We start from the raw sequence: 17,730 nt of genomic DNA on the forward strand, positions 1-17,730 counted from the left end.
TCTGCTCGTCCAGGATTATCCGCCAGTTTTTCAAAGGGCTTTTCCGAACGTTTCCGCCTATTCGACGCCCTCCTCCATTGTGGCAACTCAATGTTGTTCTGTCGCAACTTATGAACTCACCATTTGAGCCCATCCATAGGGCGGACATTAAGTTCCTTACCTGGAAGGTTGCTCTTCTTCTTGCTCTGACTTCATCTCGGCGTGTGAGTGACCTCCACGCCTTTACTATCAAACCGCCTTCTCTTCAATTCAAACCTGACGGCGTGGTGCTTCGCACCAACCCATCCTTCCTACCCAAGGTGCCTACGGACTTTCTTTTAAACAAACCTGTATTCTTGAAAACTTTCTTCGCTGAGCCGAAGTCTCGGGCTGAGCAGCGATTACATTCCTTGGACATCAAACGATGCCTTAAATTTTACATTAGCAGATCCGACCAACTATTCATTGCTTATGGACGACTGCATCAGGGGCACCCAGTCTCCAAACCAACGATTTCCCATTGGATCTCTTCGGCCATTACTTTCTGCCATCAACAGGCTGGCAAGCCTTTGCAGTCTTCGGTGAGGGCTCATTCTACGAGGGCTATGTCTTGTTTTCCTGTTTGCTGGTGTGCCACTCCATCAGATCTGCCGTTCAGCGACATGGTCCAGCAGGCACACCTTCACCAAGCATTACTGCTTGGACGCCATCAAGGAGGCGGATACCGCAGTGGGACAGGCAGTACTTTGTCATCTTTTCAAATAAGGTGAGCCTCTGTTCCCTCCTCCTTTATATATACATATATATCTATGGTTACTGCTCTCTATTCTATTCAAGCATGTGAATCCATGAAAGACACCCCTAATACTGGAGAAGAACAATTGTTACTTACCTGTAACCAGGTGGTTCTCCAGTATTGGTGTCTTTCATAGATTCACATGCGACCCACCCTCCTCCCCTCAGAGGCTCTCTTCTCCTCATGCACTCTGGGTCTCTTTGGTGCTACGAAAATCTGAGGGCTTGAGCTTCTGAGGAGAAGGTTCTAGATGGTGCTGGCGCCTGATTGGCTGTAGTTTGGACTAACATAATGACAGTGATATGTTACTAGTGTTTTCTTTCTCTACCATGCATTCCTATGGAGGAATTGTTTTAGAGGTTCAGTTGTGTATTTACTTCTAGTTTTTCTTATGTTATGTTCTCACATTTATATATATTTTAGCATTTATTGCTATTTTATGTACCGTGGGACTCCCACTTCGACGACGGGGAATATTCAAGCATGTGAATCTATGAAAGACACCAATACTGGAGAACCGCCTGTTTACAGGTAAGTAACAATTGTTCTTATTGTTCAGAATACCCGTTATTAAGGCTTTCATGGAAGGCCTCAAATTGATTATCCCACCCTGGACTCCTCCTGCGTGGAATTTTGAGATCGTTCTCACAAGGCTCATGGACCCTCCTTTTGAACAACTACACTCTTGCCCACTAGGTGGCCTTCCTTGTAGACATCACTTGCCTCATGCGATTCAGTTAGATACACGCTCTTACCTTGGAAGAGCCTTTCTTCCAATTCCATCATGATAGGGTGGTTTTCAGAACCAGTCCCAAATTCCTCACTAGAGGTAGTCTCCAGTTTTCACCTTAATCAGATAATCGAGCTCCCAGTTTTATTCACCCAGAGACTGTAGTGGAACATGCTCCGCACTCTTTATATGTCAAGAGAGCACTAATGTACTATATTGAAAGGCAAAACCCTTATCTAAGACACCACAGCTATTTCTGTCCCACTCCAAGCCACAGAAGAGCGTGCCATTTTCAAGACAGGTGTTGCACGTTTACTGGTCAATTGCATACAGACTTGTTATGCTAAAGATAAAATAACCTTGCCTGTCACCCCCCTCCTCCCCCTCAAGACCTCATTCCACTCAAAAGAAAGGGGCTTCCATAGCTTTCTTTGGTTACATACCACTAGCTGACTTCTGTAAATCAGCTACTTGGTCCACCCCTCATACCTTTACCAAACACTACTGTGTGTATGTCGTGGCCAGACAGCAAGCTAAGGTTGGCCAGGCTGTTCTATGTGCACTTTTCCAGTCTTTTGCCACATCCTCAGGCTAAGCCACCACTTGTAGGAGAACTGCTGGGCATGTGTATCTAACATAACACATAACAGGTATATTTGTAAAGGGCACGTTCACCCCAGCAACGGGGCATCTTGGCGCTGAAATAACAGATGTATATTGTTACCCAACTCAATGGTACTCATTTTATTGACCTCAAATGGATGAAAGACTGAGTGGACCTGCCGGGATTTGAACCTGTGACCATGAAGTCGAACACAGGCCCCTGAGGTGGATGCATTAGTCCACTGAGCCACCAGACCCGGCTACACGTCACAAATGGCAAATGTTACTTACCTGTAAACATCTGTTTGTAGCATATAGTGCTGTAGATTCTCATGAGCCTACCCTCCTCTCCAGTCGCTTGCGGCAAGAGTATGCACAGCAAGTGAATCTATAGCACTACATGCCACAAAGACGCTTACAGCCTAAGTAGCAGTTCCCTGTATCTTTATCATTAGCTCAGCTGTTGCATCAGTTGAATATGATTTCTGAGCCTTTTAATGATTGGCTGATCAGCCGTCTCTGTTTAAATCACCTGTTATGTTGTGTTTTCAGCGAAGGCTGCCCCGTATTTTCCTCCCGAAACTTTATCTGATGACCCAGTGGGACCTTAATCTGGTTTACATAGTCTTGATGTGCACCCTATTCGAGCTTATGCACAGTTGCCCACTGAGATTGGTCATATTAAAGACAGTGTTCCTCATAGCAATCACATCAGCTTGTTACATGAGTGAGCTGAAAACACTTTCTGTCCAACTACAGTACACCACATTGTTCCCAGAGGCGCTGGTGCTTGGACTATGGCACTGTTCCTCCTAAAAGTTGCTTTTCCACATTGGGCAGTCTATTAGCCTGCTGACGTTCTTTGCACAATCTCATTCATCCAAATTGGAAGAGTGAATCCACTGCCACCTCAACCAAAGCCGCTTTCCACATTGCCCACCATTTCAAGAGGAGGCTGAGTTTCCAGGAATAACTTGCCTTCGTGATACCTCAATGCTCCGCTCTCGTGTAGCTCAAGGACTAGGCAGCAATCCTCCTCAACGACCTCTCACACCCAAGTATGCACCAATTGCCCTACCATGTTCGCACTCACCACCACCACCACCACCACCTCCTCCTCCACCACCACAGCCACATTCCCCACCACTCCCTCCACTGCCAAGGCCAGGTTCACCACTGCTACCACTTCAATCCTCAATCCTCAGAAGGGTCAGTATAATTCTTTTCAGACCCAGACAGACCTTATGGAGGAAAGGGCTCCATATGACCAGCTCACTGGTGCAGGGGGCAGAGATAACCCTTGGGATAACTATAATGTCGACCCACTCTCTTGAGGACCAAGTCCTGGAGCCATTCCTGCCGGATACCATACTGTCATCCAGAGATTGGCTCTGCACTATGAAATTGCCATGCACGTCATAGAGTATGAGGACTTATTTTTGGTGTAGACCCTCTCCAAGACTGAACACAATGTACTGGCCCTTTTCATGACTCCCAGTCTGGTAGGAATACCCAAGAGGGAATCACAGAGGCAGCAATGTCAAGGGTTGTGGTTACTTCAAAAAAGGTGCTTCTGCTCCCAAACACCGATTCACCCATTCTACTACTCTCATATAGCCGAAATCACTTCCATTCAGAAAAGGGGGTGGTGATAGACAGAGTATCTGAATTAAGCAGAACACTCGTACCCAGTCAACAGATCAGGGCTTGATCCATCACCGTTTTTTAGCTCGGAGCTAGTTTCCTTTCCAGTAAAAGAATTGGCTTGGTAGTTTGGTCTGCCCTGTTCCCATGATGCACTGGGCCAGGGACAGACTAATTTGCATGTAGCCAGGTTCTGAGCTGGGATGGTGCAGTGAGCTAAAAAACGGTGATGGATCAGGCCCTGATCTGTTGACTGGGTGGGATTGTTCTGCTTGATTCAGATACTCTGTCCATCACCACCCCCTTTTCTGAATCGAAATCACTTCCAGTCAGTGGCTAGAGGTAGTCTGTCTAAACTTTTACACCACCAGCCCAACATACAACCACAGCAACGTGCCCTAGGCCATCTTCAGCTCGCAGTCTTACAAGCGGAAGTACAAACACTCCTTCAGTGTGCTTCCTTATTCCAAAGAAGGATGGTACCCCACTGATTATTCTAGACCTTAGGCCGCTCAGCTCAATCAATTTATACTGTTGGGGAACCTTCATATGACTACCTTTGAGACTTCCTCACTTTTTGTCTACAGGGTGACTTCATGCTGGCATTCAACCTCAAGTATGCCTACTTTCTCATACTCAGCCATCCTGCTCATCACCAGTGCCTCCAGTTCTTTATAAGTGGACGGCACTACCAGTTCAAATGACTACCCTTCAGGGTCCCAAAGGTCCCAATGGCCTTCACCAAGAGTCTGGCGGTGGTGGCTGCTGATCTGTGAAGTGCAGGTTTCTATGTCTTCCCCTGTCTCAATGACTGGCTGATCAAGAGCAGAAGCGAACAGCAATGTCTAGCATTCATTCAGGCATCTCTAACCCATCTATACAGCTTAGGGTTTACTATAAACACAAAGAAATCCCACCTACAACCTCTACAGATCCAACCATTTGTGGATTAATTTTAAACGCTGTCAGGAAGAAAGCATATCCAAAACAGCAGAGGATGTTTTCAGTTCGATGGCTGCTGCCTCTTTTGCAGTTTACTCATCCATTTTCTATAAGAGCTGTAATGAAGCTGCTGGGTTTGATGGCATCTTAACACTTTAACAGTGCCTCACAATCAAATTGTTTCAAACAAGGGTCAATGGGAAAATCCAGTGTTGATGAAGGGGTAGCAGTCAGAGCTCCCTACAGTGGTGGAACAAATAATCTCTTGCTGGGTAGGCCTTTTTTTGGACCCTCTTCCGCAGTGGACAGTTACCACCGACTCATCACTTATAGGTTGGGGTGCACATTTTGATGACATGCCTGTCTAATGCATGTAGACTCCTCTTCAACAGAGAGGCACTTCAGGTTCCTGGAACTAGTAGCTATTCACCTAGCCCTCAAATCCTTATATTGACTTTCTCATGGCAAGGTAGCACTACTAAAGGCGGACAACATGGCAGTGATGTATTACATAAAAAAGCGAGAGGGCACACATTTTCCTCTGCTGCTTGCTGTTATTTATTGGATTTGGCACTTGGCAATCCATCACAACATCCACCTTCTGACGGAACACCTTCCAGGGTTGACAACTTTTCGGCCCTGCTTAACAGGATGCATTAACAAGTTCATGAGTGGGGACCCCCCTCGCAAGTCCTAAAACTTGACTTCCCAAGGGAACCCAGCCATCAACCTTTTTCAAATACTCCAGAAAATGCTAAATGCCCAAGCTTTGCCTCCAGGTACCCACAGTCCATGGGCAATGCAGTAATGATTAACTGGTCAGAGATATTTCCCTATACTTTTCTGCCTCTCCCACTAATTTCTACATGTGGTGAGGCTGGTCTCCATGACCATCATCCTGGTAGCACCAACATGGGCTAAACAACCGTGGTATTCAATGCTACCAGAAATGTTCATCAGCCCCCATGAGAAGCTTCCCCTCAAGCTGGATCTTCTCACTCATCAGGACAGTATAATCATGCACCCAGACTCTAGCAATCTGGCACCCGAGTTCTTGAGTTTGGAAATCTACACTTTCCACAAGAGTGTGTGGCAATCTTGCAGGAGGCACGTGGACTTACCACTCATGCAGGGGAACATCACTTACAACGCATTTTTTACAACGCACTACCATTACATCGCAACCATTACAACACATACCATTACAACGCATTGCGCTGGGGGGCGCTCTAGGATAGGGAATATATTTAATTTACTATCCAACACCTTCCCTGCTATCCACGATGACTGGAGTTGGAATAGTAAATTAAATAATTCACTATCCAGCGCCTAAAAGCATTATGCGTTGTAATGGACTGCGTGGTAAAAACCGCGTTGTAAAGGCATGCGATGTAAAAGCATGCGTTGTAGTGACACCAATCCCTCATGCATGCTGCACAACAAAATGGCAACCTTTTGTCCACTACTACATCTCTAGACCCCTTCAATGTTAGGGAGCAGGTTATCCTTTCCCACGTTTTATGTTCCCAAAAGGCAGGTCTAGCATATGCTTCCATACGTCTCTGTTTAGAGGCTGCAGCCACATACTTGCCGAACAGAGAACTTTCATCACGTTTTTGGATTCTTATAGCCAAGGTATTCTGGAGGGTCTTAAAAGCTTGATGCACCCAATAACACCTCCATTACTGGTTTGTAACCTCAATATAGCTCTTACTATGCTTATGGGACCACCTTTTGAGCCTCTCTATTCATGCCAGTTCCATTGCCTTTCATGGAAGATTACTTATTTGTAGCTATAAGTTCCTTCAGACGGTGTAGCAGGTTAAAAGCACTGACTATTCAGGTCCTTACAAACAATCCTACATTCTTACCCAAAGAAATCTCACTTTTCCATTTCACACAGACTATTGGGTTGCCGTTTCGTTTTTTCCCCTACATCCTGATAATGTTGCTAAGACACCTAACGCATGCTAGATGTTAAATGGGCACTAATATACTATATTAACAGGACTAAGCTTTTCTGTAAGACTAACCAACTTTTTTGTTGCTTGTACTGACCCATACAAGGGTCGCACAATTTCTAAATCAGACATTGCAAGGTGGATTGTTCTATATATCCAGACTTGGTATGCCAATGTTAAATGCGTGCTCTCACCATCTACTAGAGCACACTTTACATATGCAAAGGGTGCCACCATGGCTTTTTTAGACAACATCTCTTTAGCGGATAGCTGCTAGGCACCAAGTTGGTCAACACCACACATGCTCACAAACCATTAATGCATGGACAACGACAGCTTATCAAACTGTGCTAAAGACTTTGTTTCAAACATCTGCACGCCAGCCACTGCTGTGCAGAAACTGCTTTACAGTCGATGTAAAGCATGTGTATCTATAGCTACACATGCTCTGAACCGAAAAATGTTTCATACTCAGTAAGCATCTGTTTGTAGCATGTACTGCTATAGATTTAAATACACCATCACCTCCTTCTCATATGCTGGAGGTGATTGCACATGTTCTTTTGATTCAATATACATTGATTAACTAATTACAATGCACAGAGAACATACGCTTGCTTTTCCTCTATTCTTCACTCTCACCTTTCACTCGCTGTGCGAAAAACAAGAATCTAAAAGTGGTGTCGGTCTCCAAGCACATTGTAGACTAAGGAGTCACACAGTACCCAGTGACTCAAAGCTTCTTCGAAGGATAACTATTTCTAATGTCCAAGCGCAACACTAGATGGCAGGAGGAGAATGCCAAGTATGTGAATCTACAGTACTACACATTACAAACAAATGCTTACAGGGTAAGTAACATTTTTTTTCTGGTGGATACTATTCCTTCCTAAGGATTCCTTACCAGCCTCCCTAGTCTTTGAGCGAGTACAGTGATTTAGGAGATTCAAATGTGTGCAAACTTACCAAATGCTATATTGTCGTTGTCATTGATACTAATGTAATTTCTGTTTGCAGTCCTCAATAGTGCACAGAAAAAATACCAGGTACTGGCACAAGTGCACTTTTTGTACTTAGACGTTACCTCATCCTGGGTGGGTGAACTCGCATGTGAGGCTGCATGGTGCCACCTGGCAGTGCTGGAGAGCTATTGCCATGGAAACAAATTCTGGCAACCTGGTGAGCATTCATAAGCTGAGGAATTTATAGGAACATATAGTTTCAACCAGAAATCTTGTTTTAAAGATAAGTGACATTTCAAAGCTTGTGTGGCGGAAGATCCACATGGTCTGCATAGTCCTTCTTTCCTGTTTTGGGGTTGGATGTTGCAACTTGTCTTGCTCAAAGAACTCAGTCATAAGATCTGCCCCTTCCATAGTGCACAAAGGCACAGGCTCCACCTGAGATTGTTTATTTTTCCACCATCTGGTTCAAACATTTAAGCACAAGCTTTGAGACAAACGCTTTTTCGCCCAATTTTCAAGACCAACTTTCCTCCGCACAACCTCTTCCTTTGCAACTCGCGGTCTACAACCTTCCTCGTCTCATGATCCGAACTTCGACAAAATACAGGTCGTATTGGCGGAGAATTCCTTTGGGAGGATATGGAATGGACGTTTTTCCGCTTCTGCCCTAGGTGCAACACCAAATACTCTTCGTCTGGCCAGCGTTGCGTTTGTAACCTTTGTCACTCCCCTGATTGACACAACACTTCCTGTGACTTCTGCCTCTCATTCTAGTGCAAGAAAATACTGCAGTACAACCGAGAGAGATGCTAGTTGCGTCATAAAATGCAACAACAATCTTTTCCCGAGACTCCCAACATCTGTAGCCCATAAGACTCTCTCCATGCTGAGGAGGAAGAAGCAGGCCCCGTTGGCCTTCCAGCGGTGCAGAGGCATGTACAACTCCTAAACCGTTTCCTTCAACACCTCTGAAGAGGAGCACGAGTAAGCCAAAACCTTCCAGAGCTCGCACCATGACCACACACAACTAGGTCTGCTGCTTCAATGCCCAAAGGTGAAGCCTCAACTCCAAAGTTGTGCCCATACCGAGGCAGAGTACTTCTTCCAGTAGAACCGGGCTTCAAACCCCCAGCCAAGCCTTAAGAGGCAATGACCTTCATGACCAGCTTTGACACCCTTTGCTGGTTGAGACAGTCTGCAGCTCTTGACACTCACTGAACCGTTCCCCGAACGTGTTGAACCACTCTAGGAGGTAACTCCAATCTCACTCCAAGGCATTGCCAAGCCTTCTTCAGAGCTGAGATCAATGCTGAAGGCAGCTGCTGGACTGATTATGAAACTGCCTTCAACTCTGAGGGTGAACACTATTGAGGCTTCCATCGTTCTACCTTTGCTTGAGGTACCCAACCTCAAGCAGACAACTCAGTGCATTCATATGGACACCTGCAAGAGCCACCAAGGTACCTCCAAGCGAACCTCCACATGCATGTCCCAAAAGCACAAGCTCACATTCAAGGAGGATTTGACTTTTGAGGCATCCAGGCCCCCAACCCAAAAATGAAGGGACAATGGCAGTAGCCTACCACTTCAGCATCTGACCCAGGCAATCTCCTCCGCTTTGGGCTTTGTAGCGCTATTTTCACTTAAATCTTTAAATTGTATATCCTTCTGTTCTACTGATTGGATTTTTGTTGTTGTGGTCTTGATTTATTTATTACATTTTGCTCTATTTTTCCAAATTGGTGTAGGGTTTTTCTTTTGTTGTGATTCCTTTTATTACTGTTTGAAATGCTGCATTAATACTTTACACATTGCCTCTCAGTTAAGCCTAACTGCTCTGTGTCAAGCTCCCAGAAGGTTGAGGACAGGTTAATTTGAGGTTTGATTGTGCCTCACCCTGGCGGGGATTGTGGTTGCTGCTAGAGTAGGGTTTCACCCACCTCAACCAGTAACACAATTTCTCACCACGCCACCTACTGGCACGCAGGAATTCTGACTGAAAATTTCTGAATTCAGTCTGATGCCACGAGACATTTTAAAATGTGAGGGTTCTGCAGTTGTATGGAGTATCCACCATAAAGAGCATTACCAAAGGTAAGTAACTTGTCTGTTCTGTGTTTTCAAGGAATTTGAACATTTTTATCTGTTAATAAAATGCAGCCTAAGTTGGTTGACTAAATACATTTTTCATCTGTAGTTTTTGTGTATTTTAAAATATCACCAGACCATGAATAGTTGTATTTGTTTTGTATTGTTTGATATATGAATGTGTCTTACTAGTCCTGTAGCGGTGGGGAAATGGTTTCATAGATTATTTACAGGCATTTAATTTGTAATCTCCATTTAAATGTTTAATGACTATTGTAACTAATAATATTTTATTTAAAAAAATAAATATACCGTATTTGCTCACTGGCCCAAAAGTGAAACTGTCCTAATAATCTGTGCTTGAAGTTTAGCCACAGCACACTGTTCAGTAGGATACTTGAATGGAAAAGCAAGTTTTAACTGCTTGTTTTTCATCAGAACCTCCTCAAAAAATTAAAAAAGAATCCGCCATCATGACCTCATTTTAACTGAGAGGTCCAGCTTTTTTCCTCATGCCACTCTTTAGAATGAACCACTTAGATGTGGTATTCTCATAGTTAATTCATCATGGTGTATATCAATATGGTGACTGTTTACATCAAGATCAGAAAGTGTTTGCCTTTGTGAAAGGATAAAAAGCTCTATACTGCCAGTAGTGTAAAAGTTGTGTGCAGCATTGCACTCATACTAGACTGACGATATGGGTTCTTACAGAGTCCTCATGCTTGTTTTGTAGGATCTGGATCAGCGTTATAATACCATCCTACAAATGTACGGAGAAAAAGCAGAAGAAGCGGAGGAACTTCGCCTGGATCTCGAGGATGTGAAAAACATGTACAAGACTCAGATTGATGAACTTTTAAAACAAAGACTCCACTAGTTCCTCCTATGCACTCATTTCATTTGCGTTCATGGTTAATAAAAACTGTAAAATGTAAATTGTTTAGTATGTAAATGGAGAGTTCAGAAATATCTTGTATAGAAAAAATCTATTAGTGTACATTAGAAAATGATTTTTATTTAAGAATGCATATGTTCCCATAATAATTATAATTCATGTAAAAGATGGTTTAGTAGCTGCCATCCTTTAAATTATTCTGTGCAATATTTTTGGAAAAGAAACTTGATTCCTCTTCTCTCACCCTGGGTCATCTGAAAGAGGGCAGCTTCAATGTGTCCATTATATTGTACCACATTGATTGATTAGCACTCATCAGTAATCCCTAACTACAGTGGGCTGTTTTTGTCTTATCTCATGGTTTTAATATTGGCTTATTGTTTCACGTTGACTTAGCGCAAAATTGATCAAATGTACTTCAATCAAAAAGTATGCTATTTGGAGTAAATATATTTATATTTGCTTCTGCTATGTACCTTATATTTAATATAGGTTGCACACACTCTTCGTTTATTTTACCAGTGATGCAGGATCGAAGAACCTTTTCACAGACATCCCTTTTTGTAGCTGGTACTTGGGGGTTGTGGAAGGGCATGATCCAGATCGGTTTTATCATATCACTGCACACAATGGTTGAGTTTAAAATGGTATTTTAGGCACAGATTGTTCGATAACTGGGCATTTGTCATGTTAGTCTTCTTCCTGACAGTTTCTAATTGCTATATTCTAAATGTCCTTTTTTTCCTGATCTTTAAAAGTCATTTTACTTGATTTTACGAATGACAAAAAAAGTAACATTACTGTGTCGACTTACTTGATGTACAATTAATACACAAAGTATTGGGCATAAAAGGAATGTTTTATTTGTCTTCAGCCAAATTATCCGTTAAGGTTTAGGAATTTTCCGTTCTTCTTAAACACCCCTCTACCACATTATTACTTTTATGAATTACTTTAAATGCAGTACTATTTAACAACATTTTCTAACATACTTTGTTAGAACGACATGTATTTTGAAAGTACTTCAAGACAAATGTACATGTTGAATATATTGAAAATCCCAATCACTTTGAAGCAATGTTGAAAAAGCTATGTTTCAGAAGATGAGAGAAGCCAAAATGATGTTGTGCATAATTCTGGCATTAAGCCACACATGGCTCACTGCACATAGTTGCTTTGTTGGTTATGCTAGGTAACCTTTCTGCACCGCTGTTCCAGTCTAAATATTTTCCTCATACAAGTTCAGGTCCTTCTTTAAACTTTTTAAAATATAAAGTTGACTCTACCAGGTGTCTGCTTTCCAGCTAAAGAGAGTGCTCAAATATATGGTTCCCTTTATTTTAAAGTTGAAATGAGGGAGATCTAACGTTGTAGTTCTGGGTGGAGCCGTGATGGTGCTATCTGGGTACATTGATATCTGTCTAAACTTCAGTATGTAGCACAAGAAATGTCAGACCTGACGAACTAAAATCCACAAAATCAGTTGCATGCATAGCCAACTTAACTGTTACTGAAATTTCCCAAAATCTGCTCGAATGTAAACTGTGCCCCCCAAACTAAGATACTCGCCATGTAAAGGCCTAGCACTAAACATGAGTGTTTTGGCATTGTAAGTATAGGAAAGGTATCCATTTACCGTGCTATCATTTGCAAGTTTTATGAATAACTGAGGTCGATTTTTTTTTTTACCTCATATTGAAAGGCACTTAGAACTTGTGCATATGAAAACCATATAACATATTAGCAGGCACCTTTATTTTATTTTGCTTTGACCACCTAAAATGTGTGGTCCTCCGTGTTTACCTGGATTGTAAAATGGCTATTTAGGTTTTTGTATTTCAGAAGAATCTTTGGAAGTGTAAATAATTTGGCAACATCTTGTGTCTGAAATGCTGTGCTGTACTCCATATGGCGGCTGATGAAGGGCATGTTCTTTATTTTTGCCATATTGGCAAGAATAAATATTCTAAAATAATAATTTTGTGAGTGTTTTGATGTGTAAGACAATCTTAGTTATTTAATTTCAATAATATGATATGTATGGCATACTGATATGCATCACATTATTTTCATTCATGTTGTGAGGGATGAGGCAGTTTTCTGTATACAAGGCTGCTTGCATCATTTGTATATGTGTATTCATACAGCATTTGGTTCATAGTCTGCAAATCTGCTTTTTGTGTTCTTTAGCAGTCATATAGGTTTTAAGTATACGCCCCAAGAGTATATAGTCAGCTCCTCCTAGAATGCATTACACTACACTACACAAGTGGGCTGTCTGTGAACACAAGATCTCTTATTTATACAGTAACTGTCATTGCCATCACTACATATCCGGTTTATTGCATTAGTCAAAAAGCCACTCTGGTTTTGTCTTTTGTTAACAACATATCTGCACTGTGCAACTACTGGATTCGAAAGAAATGCTCTTGTAATTTGCCTACAATGCTTTATCACACTTGTGTGACTCACGCTGCTATGGTGACATTTCTTCTACTGCCAGGTAGTATCCCCTCTGCAGCCATATTTCTTAAGGGCAATCGTACATTTATAAGTTAGTACCCCTCCTTTGGGCTGTACCCACATTTTGTCTTCTAAGTTGCCCAAACGTCAGTCTGATTTTTTTTAATTTAACTAGCATAATAATTTGTTCCTAAACTAGCTCTTAATCTTGGAAGCTTCAGGGCACAGACTTGTTTTTGTGCAACTTGCTCTAATTTTCACCAGGTGTAACACATCCTGCCCCCACCCCCCTAAAAATAAATTCTGGCCTATCCCAGAGAACAAAACTGCTAAAGCTTGGTGATGTTTAAGAGCGTTGTTTATCCACAGCTATCTTTAGAACTGCCACAGCATCTCAATAGTGCTGAAGTATGGACTTTTACTTGTACATACCAAAGGTACCAGAGGGTCTAAGGTAGGTGTGCCCATGTACAAGAAACCAAACCGGGACTCACCCCTAAAACCAAGTAATGACACAGAGAGCTCTCCGTGGATGAGGACAAGTACCCATCAGTCACCATTCGGATCCGCCCTTCATCATTTGGGAATTTTGTCCGAACCACCCGTCAGAGATTTAACGATACTCTCTTAGGAGGTCAACCCGGTGGTAGGGGGTAGCCTCGCTAGAATAAGAGGACGAACGTGTGGTGTACCACTTGATGTTAGTAAGTGGTAAACAAAATGGGACTGGGGTGTGTAGTGCACAAAAAGATGTGAAGGAACAAAAAAACCAAAAGAAGTGGGTTTAAAATTGGTTAGGGCTAAGCACTCAACAAAGATTTTATTCCAAACGTGCTCACCGTACCAATGTTAAAAACGATACGCCTGCTCACTGACCAATGATGTGGACAGCCTCAGGGCAGTGTGGTCTACTAGTTTCAGCAATTTAGCGACTGATTTTGTCAATTGCTTTCATCAGGACCGAAAATCAAAACAAGCTACTACACCATGTGAAAGAAATAAGTAGGTAAAACAAGTGACACCCAGAAGAACACACACCAAGTGCAATCAGTCACCTGGATGTTCAGGGTGTCCTTACAGTCTGTACACACTAGACATGTAAGGTAAGATGGCCTCACCCCACCTGGCTGTGGCTCAGGGGAAGAATGAAGCACCGCTCTAACCGTCGGTACTCCTGGCCGGCGTCCTGGCCATCAGGGGAGGTGGCCAGGATCAGAGGCATCTGGTCTCCGGCGGAGTCCCGGGTCCATATCAATCTGTTGGAGCTGCGGGCGATTCGTCTGGCACTGAAGGCATTCCTCCCCTTTGTCAACGGGAGTGTAGTGCAGGTGTTCACCGACAACACCACCGCCATGTGGTACTGCAACAAACAGGGCGGTGTGGGGTCGTGGACCCTTTGCCAGGAGGCTCTGCGCCTCTGGCAATGGCTGGAACGTAAAGAGGCGTGACTCTGACGGTTCAACACCTGGCAGGTTCTCTGAACGCCAGGGCGGACGAACTCAGCCGTCGGTGCTCGATGGATCACGAATGGCGTCTGAACTCGGACGTGGCGCAAGGCATCTTTCTGCAATGGGGAGAGCCTTGGTTAGATCTATTCGCCACCGAAGAGAACGCGCAATGTCATCAGTTCTGCGCGTTGGAGTTTCCAAGACGGCACTCGCACGGCGACGCCTTTCGGCGCGAGTGGAGTTGCGGTCTGTTATACGCCTTTCCGCCTATACCACTTCTGCCCAGAGTGCTGAAGAAGATCAGGCGCGACCGGGCCCAAGTTATCCTTGTGGCTCCGGACTGGGCTCGAAGATACTTGTATCCCGAGCTACTCAGCATGTCAGTCGGTCCCCCGATCCGCCTGCCCCTTCAGGAGGACCTTCTGTCGCAGCAGCAGGGGACGGTCCTCCACCCGAACCTGTCCAGTCTCCACCTCCATGCTTGGAGATTGAGCGGCGGCAGTTGAGGCCATTTGACTTGCCTCCTGAAGTCTGTGATGTTATTCTGGCAGCCAGGCGTCCCTCCACTAAGTCGGTATACGCCTGTCGGTGGAACAGATTTGTGGCATGGTGCACAGCAAAGGCTGTGGATCCTCTTTCTGCCCCTCTTTCGGAGGTTCTTCTGTTTCTTCTTTCTCTTGCCCAGCAGGGCTCTGCTCTGGGCACTATCAAGGGCTACCTTTCTGCCCTTTCAGCCTTTTTGAGGCTTCCTGATCAGCCTTCTTTGTTCAAATCCCCGATTGTAACTCGGTTCTTGAAAGGCATCACTCACATGTTTCCACCTGTTCCGTTTGTGATGCCTCAGTGGGATTTGAACCTGGTTCTAACTTTTCTGATGTGTGCTCCCTTTGAGCCCCTTCATTCTTGCCCTCTCCGTCTCCTGACTTTAAAGACGGCTTTCCTGGTTGCCATCACCTCTGCCAGGAGAGTGAGTGAGCTCCAGGCTCTTTCTGTCCAACCTCCTTTCCTGTCCATTCATCCTGACAAGGTGGTTCTGAGGACTAGACCTTCTTTCCTGCCCAAGGTTGTTTCGGCCTTTCACATCGGGCAGTCCATCACCCTCCCTTCCTTCTTCCCGCCTCCGCATCCTTCAAAGGATGAAGAGCGGCTCCATCGTCTGGACCCAAAACGTGCGCTTTCATTTTACATGGATCGCACACGCCAGTTCCGGGTGGATGACCAACTGTTTGTTGGCTACGTGGGTGCGAAGAAGGGACGTGGCGCAATGTAAACGGACCATCTCTCGATGGGTCGTTCTCTGCATCAAAGCGTGCTACTCTTTGGCTCGGAAGGAGCCTCCAGTTGGGCTGAGGGCCCATTCCACTCGGGCCACGGCGGCTACCACTGCCCTGGGCCGGGGAGTCCCCTTGCAGGACATTTGCCAAGCGGCTACGTGGGCCTCGCTGCACACCTTTGCGAGGCACTACTGCCTGGACAGTCAAGTCCGGAGGGATGGCTTCTTTGGCCGTTCTGTCCTCCAGGACTTTCTGGTGTAGTATTGTATTGGTTCGCAGACCCACCACCGGGGTTGGTATTGCTGGGGTATGTATTCTAAGGTAAGGAATCTAACACTAACGTGTTTCTTTCAGATGAACAAGTTACTTACCTTCGGTAACGATATATCTGTAAGAAACATTAGTTAGTGTTAGATTCCTTACCGAACCCACCCATCCTCCCCGTTCTGCGAACTGATACCTGGGGTTAAGGACATCCCTTTCAGGGCCCTAGTTTTTACATGGCACCAGTGTTGGTTCTCTCATGGCTCTGCGTCTCCTGGCGCGGAACAGCTGTGTACAAAGAACTGACGTCAGCGCGCGGAGGCGGCGTCTATATACTCCAGCGACGTCATCACGGCACACGACGCCGACGACGGACGCGGAGCCGCAGGGGACGCCTGCAGACGACGCCTACCGACGCGCAGGGGTACTGCTACGCAAAAGTTTCCGGATCCAGACTGACGCCTGGGGATATTCTAAGGTAAGGAATCTAACACTAACTAATGTTTCTTACAGATATATCGTTACCGAAGGTAAGTAACTTGTTCAATAATGATGAGCAATTAAAGATAAATATCATGCATTTGATTTTAACTTTAACAATTAGAAATAATGATAAAGAACACAACGAAAAATAATTCTAAGTATCAATATCAAATTATATACATATAAATGTACTAATATCTTAATTATAATAACCAACCAGAAGTAATAGTTTAGATGTAACAAGAAAAAAGAACTAATCAGAAACATAATCAAAAGTAAGTCATAGAGGTTTAAAAACCTCCATATTAACAGATACATTTTGGAGCTATAAACCACTTTTTCCAAGATACTCCTAGAAGGAGGCCATACGATTGATTGCATGTTTATGTAACGGATCATGTAGATAGATCTGCTTACTGCCAGCTTTGTGGTTGGTACAAATGCCATTCCAACTTGCATCAGATGGTAATTTAATCATGGTTTCAGTTTTTTGCTATTTTCTGAATGGTAATTGCAACAAAAAGATCTACACTTTAGATAGTAACTAAGTTCAGTCATTCACATGACTACCCTTAAGAATAATAGCAATATCAAATGGAATTTAGGTTTGTAGGATCCAATTAATTGTATCCCAAACCAACATCCATCCAGACTTTTATATTTATTAATTTTGTTTTAGCTTTAATAAGGTCAATACGTGAAGTCTCTGATTTGAATGATATTATGTTCCTAGTTTTTAATATGATTTAATGTTTCCCTATAGTTTACAACTCTTTTCTTTTTTGTGGTTTCATCAATAATGACATCATGAGTGGTCACTTTAAAACAATCTCATTTATTCTGGGTGGATGTGTAACAAGATGAATTCAAAATCATGAATTCATCAGTGAACAACTAAAATTCTTTCAGGAAAACTAAATCATTTAATAAGTCTAAATTCAGCCTCCATCTGTCTAAAGCAACCCTGTGAGGGGAAAAATAGAAATCAGAAAAAGCAGGTGCATGTTCTGAATTGAGAATGGAACCAATTTCAGATTTGAATAAATTATTAGTAAGATTAAGATTGGGAAGAATTTGTCATCTGGATAAGAGTCTCCAAACATCTGATAGATTAGCATGAGGGATAGTATTATTTGAAGGCTTTGTGTATTGTATTTGGCACCAATCTAGAAGATTTCCTATCAAGAAAGCT

The 17,730-nt window shown here is 43.6% G+C and overlaps 1 protein-coding gene across 1 annotated transcript in view; it reads left to right on the forward strand.

Moving 5' to 3' along the window:
- TMF1 (TATA element modulatory factor 1) overlaps positions 1–12,581 on the forward strand; it is a 311,640-nt gene extending 299,059 nt beyond the window's left edge. The window contains exon 17 of the mRNA XM_086939038.1: positions 10,445–12,581. Within this exon, the coding sequence (XP_086795164.1) occupies positions 10,445–10,588 (144 nt within the window). The 3' untranslated portion in view covers positions 10,589–12,581. The remainder of the gene's footprint in view (positions 1–10,444) is intronic.
- Positions 12,582–17,730: the final 5,149 nt, after the last annotated feature.

The sequence above is a fragment of the Lissotriton vulgaris genome, chromosome 9 (assembly GCF_964263255.1).
Source record: "Lissotriton vulgaris chromosome 9, aLisVul1.2, whole genome shotgun sequence".
Classification (NCBI taxonomy): Eukaryota; Metazoa; Chordata; class Amphibia; order Caudata; family Salamandridae; genus Lissotriton; species Lissotriton vulgaris.